The sequence below is a fragment of the Xenopus laevis genome, chromosome 7L, assembly GCF_017654675.1.
Source record: "Xenopus laevis strain J_2021 chromosome 7L, Xenopus_laevis_v10.1, whole genome shotgun sequence".
In the NCBI taxonomy this organism is placed as follows: domain Eukaryota; kingdom Metazoa; phylum Chordata; class Amphibia; order Anura; family Pipidae; genus Xenopus; species Xenopus laevis.
Window position 1 is genome coordinate 10,446,300 of NC_054383.1, and position 18,054 is coordinate 10,464,353.

Genomic DNA, 18,054 nt, shown 5'->3' on the forward strand with positions numbered 1-18,054 from the left:
AATTCTTAATTATTTCCCTCTGTAAATACTAAAGCACTACTTGATGCAAACGAAGATATAATTTAATCCTTATTGGAAGCAAAACCAGCCTATTTTTTTTATTTAATGTTTACATGATTTTCTAGTAGACTTAAGGTATGAAGATCCAAATTACAGAAAGATCAGTTATCCAACAGACCTCAGGTCCTGAGCATTCTGGATAACAGGTCCCAAGTATCTTGGGCAAAAGCTTCTTGAGTGTTGGATAAAATCCATGTAGGCAATGGAAGAACTTGTAAGCTCCTTGAAGATGGTTCACTTGAGGGATTCAGGATCTCAGAGCTGCAGGGCAATAAATTTGAACTTGATTTTGCGCTGGGCCCCATTTGGGCACATGACCTGTTATCACTGGAGTTACTGGATTTTTGGACAATGGAATTATTAGCATTACTGCTATGATGAAATGTATGTGATGATGTCATCAGGTTTCAGGGCATCATTCAACATCATCATTCAACTCTAAAATTGATAAAGTAAAGCTTATAAAAGGACCATAAATGAGCAGAGAAACATGTTATTGGATAATCCATTGAGCATCCAGCTGCAATGGATTGAATTTATTTACTGATCTAGTCTTGATGTCCTTGGCAATAGATGAAAAAGTCAAAAGCAGTGTTAGAAATCAGTATTCCTCCAACACAATGCTACCGGGATATATCACAACTAAGGATGATCATAAAGAATTGGGATGAAAACAAAGGAAGAAACTTTTTTCCCCCCCTCCCCCTTTAAATAAAAGAGAAAACGCTAACCGGAATTTGAAATATTATTTCACTGTCCAGGAAGTGATTGTAACCGCGCCGAGCGAATTCCCTATTTTTAGATACTATCTGTTTCGATGCCAGAGAAGAAAATATCCTTCGGAAAATAGTACACGGGATTCTTCTGGACATCTGCGAGGAAAGGTGAATGGCTGCAGAACACAAGGTCTGACTACTTCCAGATGTTTGAAGCTGCTCCGGGGGAAATAAAATACGTTCATTTCACCAAAAAAAGCAAATACGAGGAATAACTGCTGATTTTGCTGATTTCTATCCAGTCAAATACTTTTAGGCGTGTTGTTTTATCCGGGTGACACTCGGTAACCATGAAATTGCATATGGGCTGTAGAGGTTTTAGTCGGCACAATTCTGACTTGTTTTGCCTCCTGTTTGTTGTAATGATTCACAAGTTTGTAATTTTAAGCATCTTAAACTCTTGAACTTGTGTGTTATAGGATTTTAAAGCAATATGACCTTTTTAAGTCTGGGTTGCTTTTGTTAAAGGAAACATGTAGCTTATTTATTGGCAGGGCTTCTTTTTCTCTAGGTGTTCAGTATAGGATAACGACAAAGGGTTTAGAGAGAGAGAGATGGAACAACTATCTATGATATATGTGACAGCACCCAGGCAAGAGCTGAATTTTTGGCACATAGTGATGTCATAACTTTTTTACCCATCCATGGCATTCAGATGTTAAAAGAGTTGGGGAGCAACACAAGCATGAAAAATGTTCCTGGATGGTGAGAGTTAAGGGCTATTTGGTGGCCCCTATGTGTCGACTGGCAGCCATCAGAAGACTCTCTGTTTGGCAGTACACCTGGCTTTAAATCAACCAAAACTTGCCTCCAAGCCAGGAATTCAGAAATAAGCACCTGCTTTGAGGCCACGCGGACACTTTTTCTTGGGTTATCTTTGGTTATCCATATTTTGGCAGATAATTGCAGTTTACTCTTCAATTGGGGCAATTTATATTGGACCCCAAGTCCTTACTCATTGGGGATCACTGTCCTTGCCCTCTTTCAGCTTTTCCTTCTGGCTCAACTAGAGGAGTAGAACCTGCTTGCTCCTCAAAGGCAGAAGAATTGGCCAGTATGGGGAAATTGTTCTATTAGGACATAGAGAGAGGCTTCAAGTCTATTAGTAAGTACCCCATTAGGAAAGAAACGTGTTAAACTCTCTATGTCCTAATGAAATTCTTTTTTTTCCTTGAGGTGTCAATATTTTTGGCATAAAACTGTAGTTCGGCCTTCAACTGGGGCTATTTATATTTGACTCCCTAGTCCTTTTTTCCTTTTTACTAACTTATAACTATATTTGAAAACTTACTTGGACTGTTTGAACACCTCTACAAGCTTATGGTTCCTCAGAATATGGAGGTTGTATTGTAATAGCAGTGAAATGTATCCATCTTATCCTTCAAATTCCAGCCTCATGATGCATGTCTAGTTAGTACTCAGCATAAATGCCTGCAGCACACTACATTGGCATTGGCGCACCCTTGCTCTTTAAATGTTACTATTCAACCAATTAAAAGCAGAGCTATGTGACTCATGATGAATAGGTGAGGTGGAGAACCTCCTTATTGTCGCTGCTTTCCTCACGTGGTGCCAATACAGGTAGGGGATCCATTATTTGGTAACCAGTTATCCTGAAAGCTTCATATTATGGAAAGGCTGTCTCCCATAGACTTCATTATAATCAAATAATCCACAATTTTAAAAATGATTTCCTTTTTCTCTGTAATAATAATCTGTAGCTTGTACACTTGATCCCAACTAAGATATAATTAATAATTGGAAGCAAAACCAGCCTATTGGGTTTATTTAATGTTTACATGATTTTCGAGTAGATTTAAGGTATGAAGATCTAAATTACAGAAAGATCCATTATTCGGAAAACCCCAGGTCCTGAGCATTCTGGATAACAGATCCCATACCTGTACTGGAAAGTTCAATAACTACCTTAGTCAGGTTTAGTTCAGTGAATAAAGAAGTCCTCTATATACCAATTTTTTTTTTTTTTTTGGAACTGAGCTTTTTTGGATCCAGTGCAGAAACTACTTGAGACCAGGAAAGTTGGCATCTTTGGAAGGGCTAGAATTTGCATAATAAGATTACTTTAATGTCCGTCTACGGTGTAATAAACACCACGATCTCTGTTACTTTTGGAACATATTGTGTTGTATTTGTGGTAAAAAGCGAATACTAGTTCAGCCTTCCTCCGCGCCACCAGAATCTGCGCAACAGCTGTAGAACCTTCTGTGTTCATTCTTTGAGCAATCATTGGGTAAATGTAGACTTTATACACATCATCATTAGTCCATACTGTACATTATATTTATATGTCCATCCTATGATACGTATAAGGAAGATCAATGTCGTTCTTATGTCTTGAGATTTGACCTGTGTAATTCTTTTTCTCCTGTCTTTTCTCGACAATCGACAAGCCAATGCAATCAGGACAAATATATTCAATTATTTTAACAAGTAGCTTAATTTCTAGTAATTGCAGTCAATTTATAGATTTACCATAAAGGCATTAACCAAGGTGCCTAACAATTTATAAATAATCAAGTCTCCTATTGCTATTAATTAAAAGCCGAGGCTCGCGAAACAACAACGCCGCTGGTAAATGCACCTTAATGGAGTATTTCCCATGATGTGATTTAGCTTTTGAGAATGTTGGTTCATGATTTTGAGAAGGCGTACAAACCCCCATATGTTTGTTATCTTTGGCTCCAGTGGATATTAAACCCTCTTTTTAAATGTTGTGAGGGCTGCTGTGTATTTTGGATGAGGTTATTAAGTGTTGAAATGCTGGTGAATTCGAATTTGTTGTTAAATTACTATAACCTATAATTCTGATTGAACCATTAGTTTGCTGAGCCCTGTGGTTTTTCAGTCTAGGATTGGCTTTTGCCACCCATGTTCATTTATTGTCAAGATTTAACATCTGCAGCTGAACTCTTTCGGCTTTCTGTTCCCGTTGCATATTGGTTTTAGAAGCGTCTGATATTTTAGTAGCTGGCTTTAAAAAGCTAATCACTGATTGGTTGCTATAGGTAACTGACGATTGACAAATTTGCCCAGTTTTGATAAATGAGCCAAACTGAGTTCCAAACAGTCAGCACGTTGAGAGAGTGGGATTATTTTGGAATAAATGGGATTTACCTGGCAGTTTACCGGTAGTGCACTACCTTACTGAATGCACAATGCCATTGGTAACGTTGGGTGGAGGTAGAATATTAGTAGTATTGTTATGTATTTATAGAGCGCCAACATATTGTGCAGTGTTGTAACGGTTTGGGTTTGTTTTCTATGGTATGACTTGGCTTGGGCTCTTTGTCCCATTGAAAGCAAACCTTAAGGTTCCTGACGAGTTCCATATATAATTGGTTTGCCAAGATGGGAGTGGAAGGACTTAATTGGTGGATCAGATATTTTTCAGAATGTAGGAGTGTTCTACACTGGTGGGGTCTGTAGGCCACCTCTATAAAGAATCCAAAGGCAAACTTTATAACAGTCTATTAGATTCTGATTCTTTCCAGCTTCAAATGGGGGTCACTTACCCCATCTGAAAAACAAATGCTCTGTAAGGCTACTAAAGTCTTCTACTTTTTATAACTCCTCTTTCTGTTCAGTCCCTCTCCTATTCATATTCCAGTCTCTCGTTCAAATCCATGCATGGTTGCTAGGGGAATTTGGAGCATAGTAAAAAGATTGCTGACATTATAAACTGGAGAGCTGCCGAATAAAAAACGAAAAATAGCTCAAAAACCACAAATGGTAAAAAATGAAAACCAATTGCAAATTGTCTCAAAATATCACTCTCTACATCATACTAAGGGTCAGGGCACACGCTCAGACTCAGGGGAGATTAGTCGCCTGGCAACAAACCTCCTCTTCTACGGGGCGAGTAATCTCCCCGAACCGCCTCCTTCCGGCAAGAATGTAAATCGCCGACGGGATGGCAATCGGATAGCTTAGTTTTTCGAAGTTGATTGAAGTTTTCTCGTGAGGCAACTTAGAAAAACAAAGCGCTCTGAGTGCCATCCCGCCGGCGATTTAGATTCTAGCCAGCAGTTCCGTGAGATTAGTTGTCCGAAGAATAGGCGATTTGTTGCAGAGCGACTAAATCTCCCCGAATCTTCTTATCTTTCTCTGCCCTTAAAGGTTTTATCTTTTTATTCAGTTGCTCTCCAGTTTGCAATTTCAGCAATCTGGTTGCTAGGGTCCAAATGACTCTAGCAACCATGAATAAGAGTCTGGCGTAGGAGAGGAACTGAAGAGAAAAAAAAAAAGTGGCAATAACAATAAATTTGTAGTCTTGCAGAGCATTTGCTTTTTAGATGGGGTCAGTGACCCTCATTTGAAAGCTGGAAACCGTTAGAAGCAAAGGCAAATAATTCAAAAACTGTAAAAAAAAAAAAAAAAAAATCAATGAAGACCAATTCAAAAGTTACTTAGAATTAGCCATTCTATAACATACTAAAAGTTAACTTAATTGTGAACCACTCCCTTTAAGGAATTACTAATTATTTAGTTTTATTGGAACACCTAGAAGCAGTGTCGGACTGGCCCGGCGGGAAACTGGGAAAAAACCCGGTGGGCCCCGACCCTCGTGGGCCCCCGCCGGGCCAGAACCCGTCTCTAAATATTTCCAATCACGGGAAAAATTTTTTTTTTCCGGCGACGCTGTTGCGCATGCGCGCCGAACGGCGCTGTTGCGCATGCGCCGAGCGGCGGTGTTGCTGGGCAGATGCATTTTTGTAGGGCTGCGGGGGCCGGAGGGGGGCCCCTGGACAGCAGTCCCGGTGGGCCCCGGGCCCCCCAGTCCGACCCTGCCTAGAAGCTAAGGTTATACAGGACAGTCGTGTTGGTAGGTGGGCACCTCTCTACACCCTTGACTCTGGGCATCAAACAGGGTTTTGGGCTATGGACTGAGACCCTGGGATGAACTCAAGTATTCAACGTGGGCATTGGGTATTGCTGTAAAACTTGGAGCACTTTTATCTGACTTTTATCTGAATGTCTGATTAAATCCAGAAAAAGGCAATGCAACTGCTCTGGAGACTATACAGAAATAAATAGGTAGCCAATAGGTAACCTGCTTTTTATTGACCCAGTGATATGAAAATTCTGCAGACAAATGGCGTATTGGATGCTTGTGGGGTTTCAGGGTTAGGGCATAACCCCAGATCTGTCTCACAAGGAGGAAGTTTCGCAGCCTTTTGGGAACTGCAAAGCAACGCCTCTCCGTATGGGACACAGGCCATACACCCACACTGTTTCTGTGTCTGGCACTCTTCTTGTTGCAGGGATTTAATGCTTAATGATTGATGGTCAGAATGTTAAAGTTCCTTTACAATCTTTCTTTAAGCAGCAGAATTCTGTTTTCTTTGGCTCCGGGCAGCCTTCACTTTAAAGACATGTTAAAAATTCAGAAGTTCGACAAACAGATACCTGCTCAACTTCAAATGTATTTCCTCTTTTTTTTTTTTTAAGAAATACTAAACGAAAGAATTACAAAAAAAACAGCCAAATGTGTGTCTGTTAGTACATTTTCTGATATCTTTGATATGTTCAATTTTTTTTGTTCTATAGCACAGCTGTTCATTTTGTCTGTGAATACTCATAGCAACTCGACTCTTGGAACTGGCTGGATCACTGTAAGGGAGCCCTTTGTGTATGGTGGAGGGCGGTTTCATCATTATGGCAGCTCCTACTTATCTGTAAAAGTGCAAATACAATTCATGGAAATACTAAATTAATTTTGGGTTCCTACAAAGTGACTGTGCTTTAACTGCTGCTGAATTGTGCTTAGTACAGGGAATACCTATGCTGCCATAGTTTTATAGGATCTCTCTGTACAGACGATGAGCAAACTTAGGGACTGTTCCTGCTGAATTGTGTTTAGTACAGGGGAATACCTATGCTGCCATAGTTTTATAGGATCTCTCTGTACAGACGATGAGCAAACTTAGGGGCTGTTCCTGCTGAATTGTGCTTAGTACAGGGGAATACCTATGCTGCCATAGTTTTATGGGATCTCTCTATACAGACAAGTCATAGGATGAATAGGAAGGCACAAATGGTCCCCAGAGGCCACAAGGTATCCCTAATCTGCAAAGATCCCATGCCAGGGTGTTTTTCATCAAATTAGCCTCAGACAGGTCACAGATTCCTGTTTATAGTGGGCATCATCTTTTCTCCGGCAAGGATGGACTGTAAGCCTTTCTGTAAAATTTTAAATGTAAAACTTTACAATAAGTGAATGTAAAATTAACGAGAGTGCTATTCTAAGCACTTTTGTAATTTACATTCATTATTTATATTTGTTTTATTCCAAGATATTAAAGGATACATGTACTGTTAATATGAATGAATTTTGTTATAACAGCACCACCTGCTGGTCATTTCCCACCAGTCTGACCACCAAGTAGTCAAGGGAGTTGTCAGGAGAAAGAAAGAGGCTGCTCTGATGTTCTTCTGCTTAGGAAAGATTTGAGAAAGGTTTATAATTGTATCCCTTAAGAGCAGCCTCTTTCTTTCTCCTGACAACTTCCTTGACTACTTGGTGGTCAGACTGGTGGAAAAATGACCAGCAGGTGGCGCTGTTGTAACAAAATTCATTCATATTAACAGTACATGTATCCCTTAATATCTTGGAATAAAAAGAAAATAAATAATGAATTTAAATGACGAAAGTGCTTAGCCCCCTCGTCAATTTTACATTCTCTTATTTTAAAGGTTTACTCATCCTTTAAAGGAGAGCCACCCATTAAGACTGCTCTATATCCTTAAGTAACATTTCTAAACATACAACTATTCAGCTAATAGGTAACCTCGTCAAAGGTGGCCCTGGGCCAGTTGATTAAGGCAGTCATGGCTCTTGAGGGCCCTTGAATTGCATGAAGTGTCTGAACCAATTCTAGAACTTAGGCTTGATTCTGCACTTTGAATCGATCACTTGTGCCGAGTACATTCCCAAAAACTCCTTTTGTGCATTTAAACCCGACATTGGTTTTCAGAGTTTACTGAAAGTTGCACAGAGAACTGGACCAATGAGCTTTATTATTTTTTTTTATTATCATGAGAATTATTCGTAATATTTGATACCACGCAAAAATTTGCGCCAGAACCTGGTCTTGTGGGTGGATTAATGGTTAACACCTGTTTCATGCAGTGGCTGTTATTATTGGACGGCATGTCTGTAATTCGATATGATTTGTAATGGCTCAAGCTGAAAACGTATATGGCAGCCCACTGAAGGGAAAATTGCTAGAAAATTGCATTTAGTTCAAAATTTAAATGAGTTTTGTCTAAAGGAGAGAAGAGGCCAAATATATCTGCCCAAAGTGCATTTACTGGGGTATTCTAGGCTTTCGTTCTAAAAATGGTCCCAGTTTAAAGACAAAGGGCAAAGAAAAAAATGCTAGAAATTGCCTTCCTTCAAAGACAATGGGGGCAATTACAAATACCCCACATCCAAAGATAATACGGAACATGACAAAACACTAGAAATTGACCCCCTTCAAAGTCTGTTGGAATCACTTTAAATGGGAACAGTTGCTATTACAGGTATATGACCTGTTATCCAGAATTCATGGGACCTGGGTTTTGCCAGATAATGGATCTTTCCATAATTTCGATCTCTATACCTTAAGGCTACTAAAAAATTATTTAAACATTAAATAAACCCAATAGGCCGGTTTTGCCTCCAATAAGGATTAATTATATCTTAGTTGGGATCAAGTACAAGTTACTGTTTTATTATTACAGAGAAAAAGGAAATCATTTTTAAAAATTTGTATTATTTGGATAAAATGGAGTCTGAGAGACCACCTTTCCATAATTTGGTGCGTTCTGAATAATTGGTTTCCAGTTAACCGATCCAGTACCAATACTTGATGCTTCTCTGATGGAATAAGAATATGTTCAGGTTTGGGAAATTGGGAATAAAGGACCTGTTATCCAGAGTGTTTGGGATTTGGGGTTTACCGGTTAATGGATCTTTCCATAATTTGGATCTTTGTACCTAAATTCTACCAGAAAATCATGTAAATATTAAATAAACCCAATAGGCTGGTTTTGCTTCCAATAAGGATTAATTATATCTTAGTTGGGATCAAGTACAAGCTACTGTTTTATTTTTACAGAGAAAAAGAAAATCATTTTTTAAAGATTTGGATTATTTGGATAAAACGCAGTCAACCATTCAATAATTTGGAGTTTTCTGGATAATGGGATTCTGGATAACTGATCCCACACCTGTATTACCCTTTCAGTTATACACAGGGTCCTCTTCAACTAACTGAACATAACATGGTCACCTGTGACTCCTACCATTGACTTGAATAGGAAACAACTGACCTTAAAAGGCCACAAAGAGCATTTTTAGGGGCTGAAGGTCTCCCCGTGTGTCTTTTCAGGCTATTTGTTAACACTAGACCTAAAGGGAATCTGCTGTTAAAATGATGGGGTGCTATAAATCCAACTTCTGTAATGTTTGTTCCCACCACTGCCACCCCAAGTTTGAATTTCCGAATCATGAACTGGAATGCGACAATCTATTTCAACTGGAATTTTTTTTCCTGAATTTTCTTAAAGAGCCCATTAATTTTGTTAAATAGGGGAAAAATCTCATCCAATTTAATTTTGTACTAAGTGTTTGCTCTGTCCCCCCGACACCCCCCAAAAAAATGTAATGCTTATAATATTATGCTTTGCCTTTGAAGCCTTAGAAACCCTATGTACATTTTCCCCTTCACCGTGAAGCTCGGTAGAGTAAAGAAATCCAACACATGTTTGAAATCATGTTTAATGTGCACACTCTTACATTTTCCTGTGAGTGATCATAAATCATTTTCAGCACTGATTGGCTCCGTCTAAACAAAACAGTGCGGGGCCCCGTTGCCATGGTATCAGAAGTGAATCAGTTACACACTGGGGAGGGGGGTATTCTCTAAACTGCTGGTAGCTCCAATATGGTGTTAATGCTTGTGACTATAAAAACTTCAAGACTATTTCAAGAGCAAAGTATGCCAGCAATGACTTTTTCTATACAAATATTTCCTCCAATCTGGGATCTATTAGTGAGGCATTGCTCCTTTTCTAAGCCAATAGTATCTAATTAGAAGAATTGATATTTCAAACTAAATTGCAAATTGGCACTCTACAAACAACGAAGAATAAAGTGAAGGAAAGCCTGTGATGCCTTCAGGAGAGTGCACTTTGCTGTGGCTACAAAAGGGGGAGAACTTGCAAGTCCTGGTCAACAGCAGGTAGTAAAGTATGAGTAGAGTGCTGCCTTTATTATCTATCCGCTAGATTATCATCATCATTTTCATCATCATCATTTATTTAAATAGCGCCAACAAGATACGCAGTGCTTTAGATCTTCAAGGAACATTCTGTTGTGTTCTTCTGAAAGTAGTTCTTTCTCCTAATGATTGGAAGGTTTGAGACCACTTTTAAAGATGTCTTTTCTAGCACATTTTTGGCACTGAAAAGCCCATTGTGCTCCCTTATAAAAAATAAAAAAGGTCTTCGACTCCTTATCACAATAAAGCTCCATATGACCTTGCCTGGAATTGGACTTGGACACTGCCAAGATTGCACGATGAATGCTTCTAAAGAAGGGTGTCTGTTGCTCTAATATGGGGTCTCCAACTTTTTTTTAACCTGTGAGTCACATTCAAATTTAAAAAGAGATGGGAAGCAACACAAGCATGAAAAAAAGTTTCTGGGAGGAGCTATGGCTATTTGGTTACCCATATGTGGACGGTCAGCCTACAGGAGACTCTGTTTGGCAGTACACCTGGTTTTTAGTCAACCAAAACTTGCCTCCAAGCCTGGAATTAAAAAATAAGCACCTGCTTTGAGGCCACTGGGAGCAACATCTAAGGGGTTGGTGAGCAACATGTATCTCACAAGCTACTGGTTGGGAATCGTGGCTCTAGTAGTTTATCTTTTGTGTAATGGGGTAACTTGTGCCTATTTCTCTGCATTGCATTCTGTCAGCCACTGGCAGGTATAGGCTTATTTGGACAGGCAGAGAAGTAGTGATGTGCGGGCCAGACCGATACCTGGGCGCGTTCAGGCCGACCTCGCTCCCCCTATTTGCAGGTCACGCTGCCGGTCTTAAAGATGCGCGCCTTTTGTGACGTCCTCAGCGGGGCAGCACAGGTCTATAAAAGAAAGGGGGAAAGTGTTCGGGCACAGATTGAGGGAGATTGGGTCTGGGTCAGGGAAAACCCGACCTGCACAGTCCTTTTTACATTGCCTATTTGTGGGTGCACATGACTTTGAAGTCTTTGTAAGAGCTATTTTGTCAACTTATTTGAAGGCTGTAAATCACAGAAAGGGTGATGGGTTTACACACTCTTGTTCTTGTATAAGCGAATAGAGACCCTTATCAGAGGTAGGAGCCCAAAGAGAACTGAAATACCCTGAAAACCTTTGCAGTATTCACCCTTAATATGGTCCTAGGTGCTTTCTGCATAATGGGGCTGAAGTCTATATAAAAGACTCCTATTTATTTATGAAGCAAAAGTGCCCCAACCATAGAGTGTGTGCATAGTCGGTTTGATGGAAAATTCTACTTCTCTATGAACTGATGTAGATAAAGAACGAACCTTGTAAGTGCTTCATGGTTCTCTGCCTTTTGTAACATTGGCCATGGGAAGCGGGGTTATCAGCAGACACAAAATCCATTGTCTTATTGTATTATATCTAAATATTTAATAAAATTGTATTCTATTTGAATGATGCACCAAATCCAGGATTCAGTTCGGGATTTGGCGAAGATTCTGCCTTTTTCTGCAGGATTAGGATTTGGCCAAAAAAAATTGGGGATTTTTCGTCACACAAAAAAGAACAGTGTGGTTCTCTTACCCTCTTTCCCCCCCCCTAATTTATATATGCAAAGTAGGGTTCGGATTTAGTTCTTTATTCAGCCCGAATCCGAAAATAGTGGATTTGGTGCATCCCTATTATACTTCCATTTAAAGATGTTTGTTAGCAATGATAGCAGCTTCTGCTTGGTCATGGTTGTAGCCAAAATGATTGCGCAACTCCAGACTTCACATCGGACATGACTGGTGATTAAGATATCAGGAGCCAACTCCAGCTATTTCTTTATCACTACATTTAGCAATTAATCTGCCTCCACTTTTCATGCCGTTGGAATGGCATTTGTTACTGTGAACTCGCACAGGTTTTTGGCTTTTTCCAAGCAACTTTGCAGGTCATTATGATCTTTAGACTTGTTTGCTTATTCTTTTAGGAGATAAAAGGCATCCGAGGTGGTTTTTGTTCAATAAAAGCAACTTCTGTGTGTGTGTGTTTATCTGCTATTCTGAATTCAGGAACCCCAATATTGCAGTTGATTTAAAGCGGGCGACTAATCTCCCCGAATCTGACAATGTGTCAAAATGGGTTTTATGTGGAAGTGTAAAACACGTAGACGACATTCCAAACAACAGGAATTTGGAAACACTGGTTGTTATCCCAGTATCTTGTGAGGAGACCCTATAGCAGGAGGATTTATACATTTTCTTAAACTGGATTTTACTTTTGCAGTGCTAGACATGTATAAACTCATTAATAAATACAAAATTGCCTATTAGGCTTATAGCCAGTTATCCAGGTGTATTATATTGTGAACACTATTTGTGAAAAGTAAGCCATATAATTAGTAAGTATACGAGTGTACAGATTTGTCCTCTGGTAACTGCATTGAATTGTCATTCATACCTTATTGTTGAAGGGGAGGTTTAAGTTAACATTTAACATATTCTAGAATGGATAATTTTAAACAATTTTTTAATTGGCCTACATTTTTTCTTTTTGTTGTCTTCTTCTGAAGCTTTCCAGCTTTCAAATTGGGGTCACTGACTCCATCTAAAAACAAATGCTCTGTAAGGGTCAGGGCACACAGGTAGATTCGGGGAGATTAGTCGCCCGGCGACAAATCTCCTTTTCTTCGGGGCGACTAATCTCCCCAAACTGCCTCCCGCCGGCTAGAATGTAAATTCGTTTTCCGAAGTCGCCCGAAGTTACCTGACAAGGAAACTTCGGGCGACTTCGGATCACGAATAACTCCTAGTGCCATCCCGCCGGGATTCCGGTGTCTCCTATTCATATTCCAGTCTCTTATTCCGATCAATAGGGTAATTTGGACCCTAGCAAACAGATTTTTGAACTGGCAAACTTGAGAGCTGCTAAATAATTTAAAAAAAAATCACAAATAATAAAAAATGAAAACCAACCGCTAAATGTCTTAGAATATCACTTTCTATATCATCCTTAAAAGTTCATTTAAAGGTCAACAATCCCTTTAATAGTGAATGTACCGAGGTTTCTCCCATTGAATGGGGTACATTATTCCTGTGTAGCTGCTTCCCAAAAATGTTAAGATGCAAGAATTATTTTTCTGCTATTTACAGGCCACCCTTTCTCTTTACTAAACAATCATATTGTTTTATTTCCAGCTGCTGCTGAAGGAAAAGGAAAAAGTGGGGAAGATTTCTTTCAGAAGGTAAGATGTTGCTTGACGTCAAATGTGTGGTCAAATTTATAATCATCTATAGCAATGGTATTTGCTCACTAATACTTGCCTGCCTTTATTAAACATTTGGAATATACTATCAGTATTTTATTCTCACATACTATCAATATTTTATTTGGCAATGTGATGCTGGTTTGTAGACTTTCCTGTCGTACCTTTCCCAGTATTATATCTTTATATCTCCTAGTATTATATTTTCTTAATGTTCTGCCTGTAACACAAGGAGGAACTTGCCCAGTATAGTATTTTACTCTGTTATCCATTCTTAAGGTGACCATACACTATAAGATCCGATTGTTTGGCCAGGTCGCCCAACGAGCGGATCTTTCCACATTATGCCCACCAATGGCAGGGCGATATCGGGTTAATCCGAATGGTCGGCGCTAGGGACAAACAATCTATTATAATGATGGCAATGGGTGCTGACCGTTTTAGAACCGCATCAACTATCCAATGCTGTCCTCAATGGCAGTTAAATTCAAACCTGCCGATTGATATCTGGCCGACAGTTGGAACGCCCCATACACTGGCAAATAATCTTCCAAATCAGTCTAAAGGACCAATGTCAGCAGCATTAATCTGCCCGTGTATGGCCACCTTTAGTCATATATCTGTAGGATTTGTGCTTGAGTTGATAACTGGCGTATATTGCATACGTTTTTTCAAATATGGGATTAGTTTTCCTGCTCTTTCACTTTTTTTTCCACTTCTTTTATTTGCCTTCTGTAGACCCACCAAGAGTCATCTATGAAAGGGAAACTTTGTAAATGGGTCTATTCACTTGCCAACCTTGGGGTTTCCGGATTGATCAGCCATTATTTTATCCCTTGAGTTCTTAGTGGGTAGCGGCATTCCATTTACTTGGGTCCAGGGCCTAAGCAAGAGCATCCAAAGAGAAGACTGGTGAAACCAGGGCACCAAGCACCACCTAGTTTGCAAATCTTGTATCAGTCTGTAAAGTAGCGTCATTGTCAGGTTAACTTTCCATTTGGACCAGCTAGCTGTGATCACCGAGGATCAATGATTTATCTAAACTCCCCCAGTACCTGTGTATACATCAAACATTGTAGCAGAATGGTTACAATTTGCCAGACAAAATCTGAGCATGTTTAATACCTTTACTCTCTAATAGAATCGTAATAAAAAAGAATTGGACAACATGGGGTTGTCTCGTTTTATAAATATGTATCTACAGGTTGCTAGCTTTACACAGAGTAGGGCTGTCCCAAATAAAGGCCTGTGTGTCAGATGTGGTCCTTCGGGGGATTTTTATGGCCCCCAATGTGCTCAAAGGCTCCATAGATTTCACTGTATGATTTGAATTTAATTCGGCCCTCGAACTGCTAAGGCCTCATCTGGAGTATACAGTGCAATTTTGGGCTCCAGTCCTTAAAGGGGAAGGAAACCTAGTCGGCGCAAACCCCCCACCCCCCTCCCGTTTGTTGCCCATCCTCCCCCCTGGCCTACCCGTCCCGCTGGGCGAATGCCCCTAACTTGTTACTTACCCTTCTGCACAGGTCCAGTCCAGGGAGTTCACCGACGACATCTTCTTCCACGCGATCTTCTTCCTGCTGTGAACGGCGTTTTGGCGCATGCGCAGTAGGATCATTTCACCGGTACCGATCTACTGCGCATGCGCCAAAAGTCACGCGCATACGCAGTAGATCGTACCGGCAACATGATCCTACTGCGCATGCGCTGGTCAAAGCAGGAAGAAGATGTCGTCGGTGAACTCCGTGGACTGGACTTGCGCAGAAGGGTAAGTAACAAGTTAGGGGCATTTGCCCAGCGGGACGGGTAGGCCAGGGGGGAAGAGCGTGGGTGGGCAACAAACGGGAGGGGGGTTGGGGGGTTTGCGCCAACTAGGTTTCCTTCCCCTTTAAATGAGCTGGAGAGAGTGCAGAGACTAAGTGCAACTAAACTGTTTAGAGGGAGGGAAGACTTAAATTATGAGGGAAGACTGTCAAAGTTGAGGTTGTTTTTTCTGCTTGCGAGGGACATGATTAGACTTTACAAGTACATTAGAGGACATTATAGACAAATAGCAGGGGACCTTTTTACCCATAAAGTGGATCACCGTACCAGAGGCCTCCCCTTTAGACTAGAAGAAAAGAACTTTCATTTGAAGCAACGTAGGGGGTTCTTCACAGTCAGGACAGTGAGGTTGGGGAATGCACTGCCGGGTGATGTTGTGATGCTGATTCAGTTAATGACTATAAGAGGGACTTGGATGATTTCTTGGACAGACATAATATCAAAGGCTATTGTGATACTAAACTCTATAGTTAGTATAGGTATGGGTATATAGAATTTATGTGAGTGTATGTAGAGGTCGATGTGTCAGTGTGTGGATGTATGGACACTGAGGGGCTGATTCACTAAGGGTCGAATATCGAGGGTTAATTAACCCTCGATATTCGACTAGGAATTAAAATCCTTCGAATATCGAAGTCGAAGGATTTAGCGCAAATACTGCGATCGTACGTTCGAAGGATTATTCCTTCGAATCGAACGATTAAATCCTTCGAATCGAACGATTCGAAGGATTTTAATCCAACGATCGAAGGAATATCCTTCGATCAAAAAAACTTAGGAAAGCCTATGGGGACCTTCCCCATAGGCTAACATTGACTTCGGTAGCTTTTAGCTGCCGAAGTAGGGGGTCGAAGTTTTTTTAAAAGAGACAATACTTCGACTATCGAATGGTGAAATAGTCGAACGATTTTTACTTCGAATCCTTCGATTCGAAGTCGAAGGTCGAAGTAGCCAATTTGATGGTCGAAGTAGCCCAAAAAAAACTTCGAAATTCTAAGTTTTTTAACTTCGAATCCTTCACTCGAAGTTAGTGAATCGGCCCCTGAGTTTCATTTGGAGGGGTTGAACTTGATGCGCTTTGGTGTTCTTTCAACCCTGTAACTATGAGCACATTATATAAGAAATATGTTCTATAAGAACACTGAGTATCCACAATGCTCAGCACAGTGACACATTGCAGGGTCCCTGGGTTCAGCTTGGGTTGAGTTTCAGCAGGGGCATTATCTTTACTGAGTTTGTATGTTCTTCTGTCAGTTTCCTCCGATAGTTCAATATAATATACGCAGGTTGTTTGGCTCTTCAGATTGGAGCGCCACTGCGGCAGGGAGCCATGTAAATGATGAACAGTTTGCGGTAAAACAGAATATAAAACCTAATAAATTCTGAAAAAATTATTTGTGTATTTTACAGCTGAGATTTATCCACTAAGATATTTAATGCTGAGCGCTCTGCTCTTGGAGTCACAATGGCCTGCTCCTTATAGACCTTCTCGCTGGCATTCAAGTCTTATTCCATTTCCTCTAACTGGCCAGTCTGACTCATCATATTCTCGTTGTGTTTTTGTTGGAATCCTCTTTTATTTGCAAGTTTTACCGAAGAACGGACATGTGTTTCTCATATTGTTTTGAATGGAATCTGAGCAGTACTTGTAATGGCCATCAGGGGGCTGGTTAAGAACTTTTTCCAAACATGAGGGTTTTTCTTTTTATTAATAAAGGATTAGCTTTGTTCCTCTCGCATTAATAACAGGATCAATCAAATGAAACAATTCTTCTCTGAATAGAACTTTATGGGAATTCTCCGGCACTGACATGTTGCACTTCTTATTTTTGTGGGATGTGAAAGTGGTGTTTGACGTCTGCGATATAGACATTTATACCTGAAATAAAAATGCTTTGAAGATTTCAGGTGATTGTCTAGTGGTTTCATGTTTTTAAAAAACCTAAATATATCCGAGAAGACACCTTGCCCCACCACCTGTGGAGGTATAGAAGAGTTTTACTTTGCCTGAGCCCAATTTCTTTTATATCTGAGATAAAATTATTAATGAGGACCTGGGGTTTTCTGGGTAAGGGATCTTTCTGTAATTTAGATAAGTCTACTATTAATTCATAAAAAACCCCTGAATACACTGATTTTGCTTCCAATAAGGATTTATTATATTCTAGTTGGGATTAAGTACAAGCGACTGTTTTAGTATTACAGTAAAAAAGGAAATAATGGAAAATGTGGATTATTTGGATAAAATAGAGTCTATGGGAGACGGCCTTTCTGTAATTTGGAGCGTTCTGGATAATGGGTTTCTGGCTAACGGATTCCATACCTGTAGTTCCAGAACATCTAGAGGGCTACAAATTGTCCATCAGGGCTTCTAGTGAGACAGATTAAAAAAGATTACATATAGGGGGCATATTTATCAAGGGTCAAATTTTGAATTGAAAAAACGTAGGAAATTCGAATTCAAATAGACCAACCGAAATTAAGTCAAATTTTTTTTTTTTTTGGTTGAATAGGTCAGTTTTCGATCTAATAGGTCTGTATTCGCCTGAATTTGAATCGAAGGAATATCGCATTCGATCGAATTCGATTAGAAGTTTTTCCCCCAAAAAGACTTTGATTTTTCACAGTCCACCAATTGACTTCAGATAGGTTCTAGGAGGTCCCCCATAGGCTAAAACAGCAATTCAGCAAGTTTTAGATGGCGAATGGTCGAAGTTGAATTTTTAATTTCAATGTTTTTTATTGGGCAATTTTTAAATTTTACAACACAGACTTTGCATAAAAGTCAATATATATATAATGTACATACTGTAGCCTTGTTTACTTAAATGCTTAATAACATATACGGCATTTTAACATAACATAGTT

General features: G+C 39.8%; 1 protein-coding gene across 2 annotated transcripts in view; it reads left to right on the forward strand.

Annotated features, from left to right (window-relative positions):
* The window catches only part of bicc1.L (BicC family RNA binding protein 1 L homeolog), a 170,991-nt gene that overhangs the window by 54,884 nt on the left and 98,053 nt on the right, over window positions 1-18,054 (forward strand). For both annotated transcript variants that reach the window (XM_041568553.1, NM_001095090.1), the window contains 1 exon segment: window positions 13,295-13,341. In XM_041568553.1, the coding sequence (XP_041424487.1) occupies window positions 13,295-13,341 (47 nt within the window).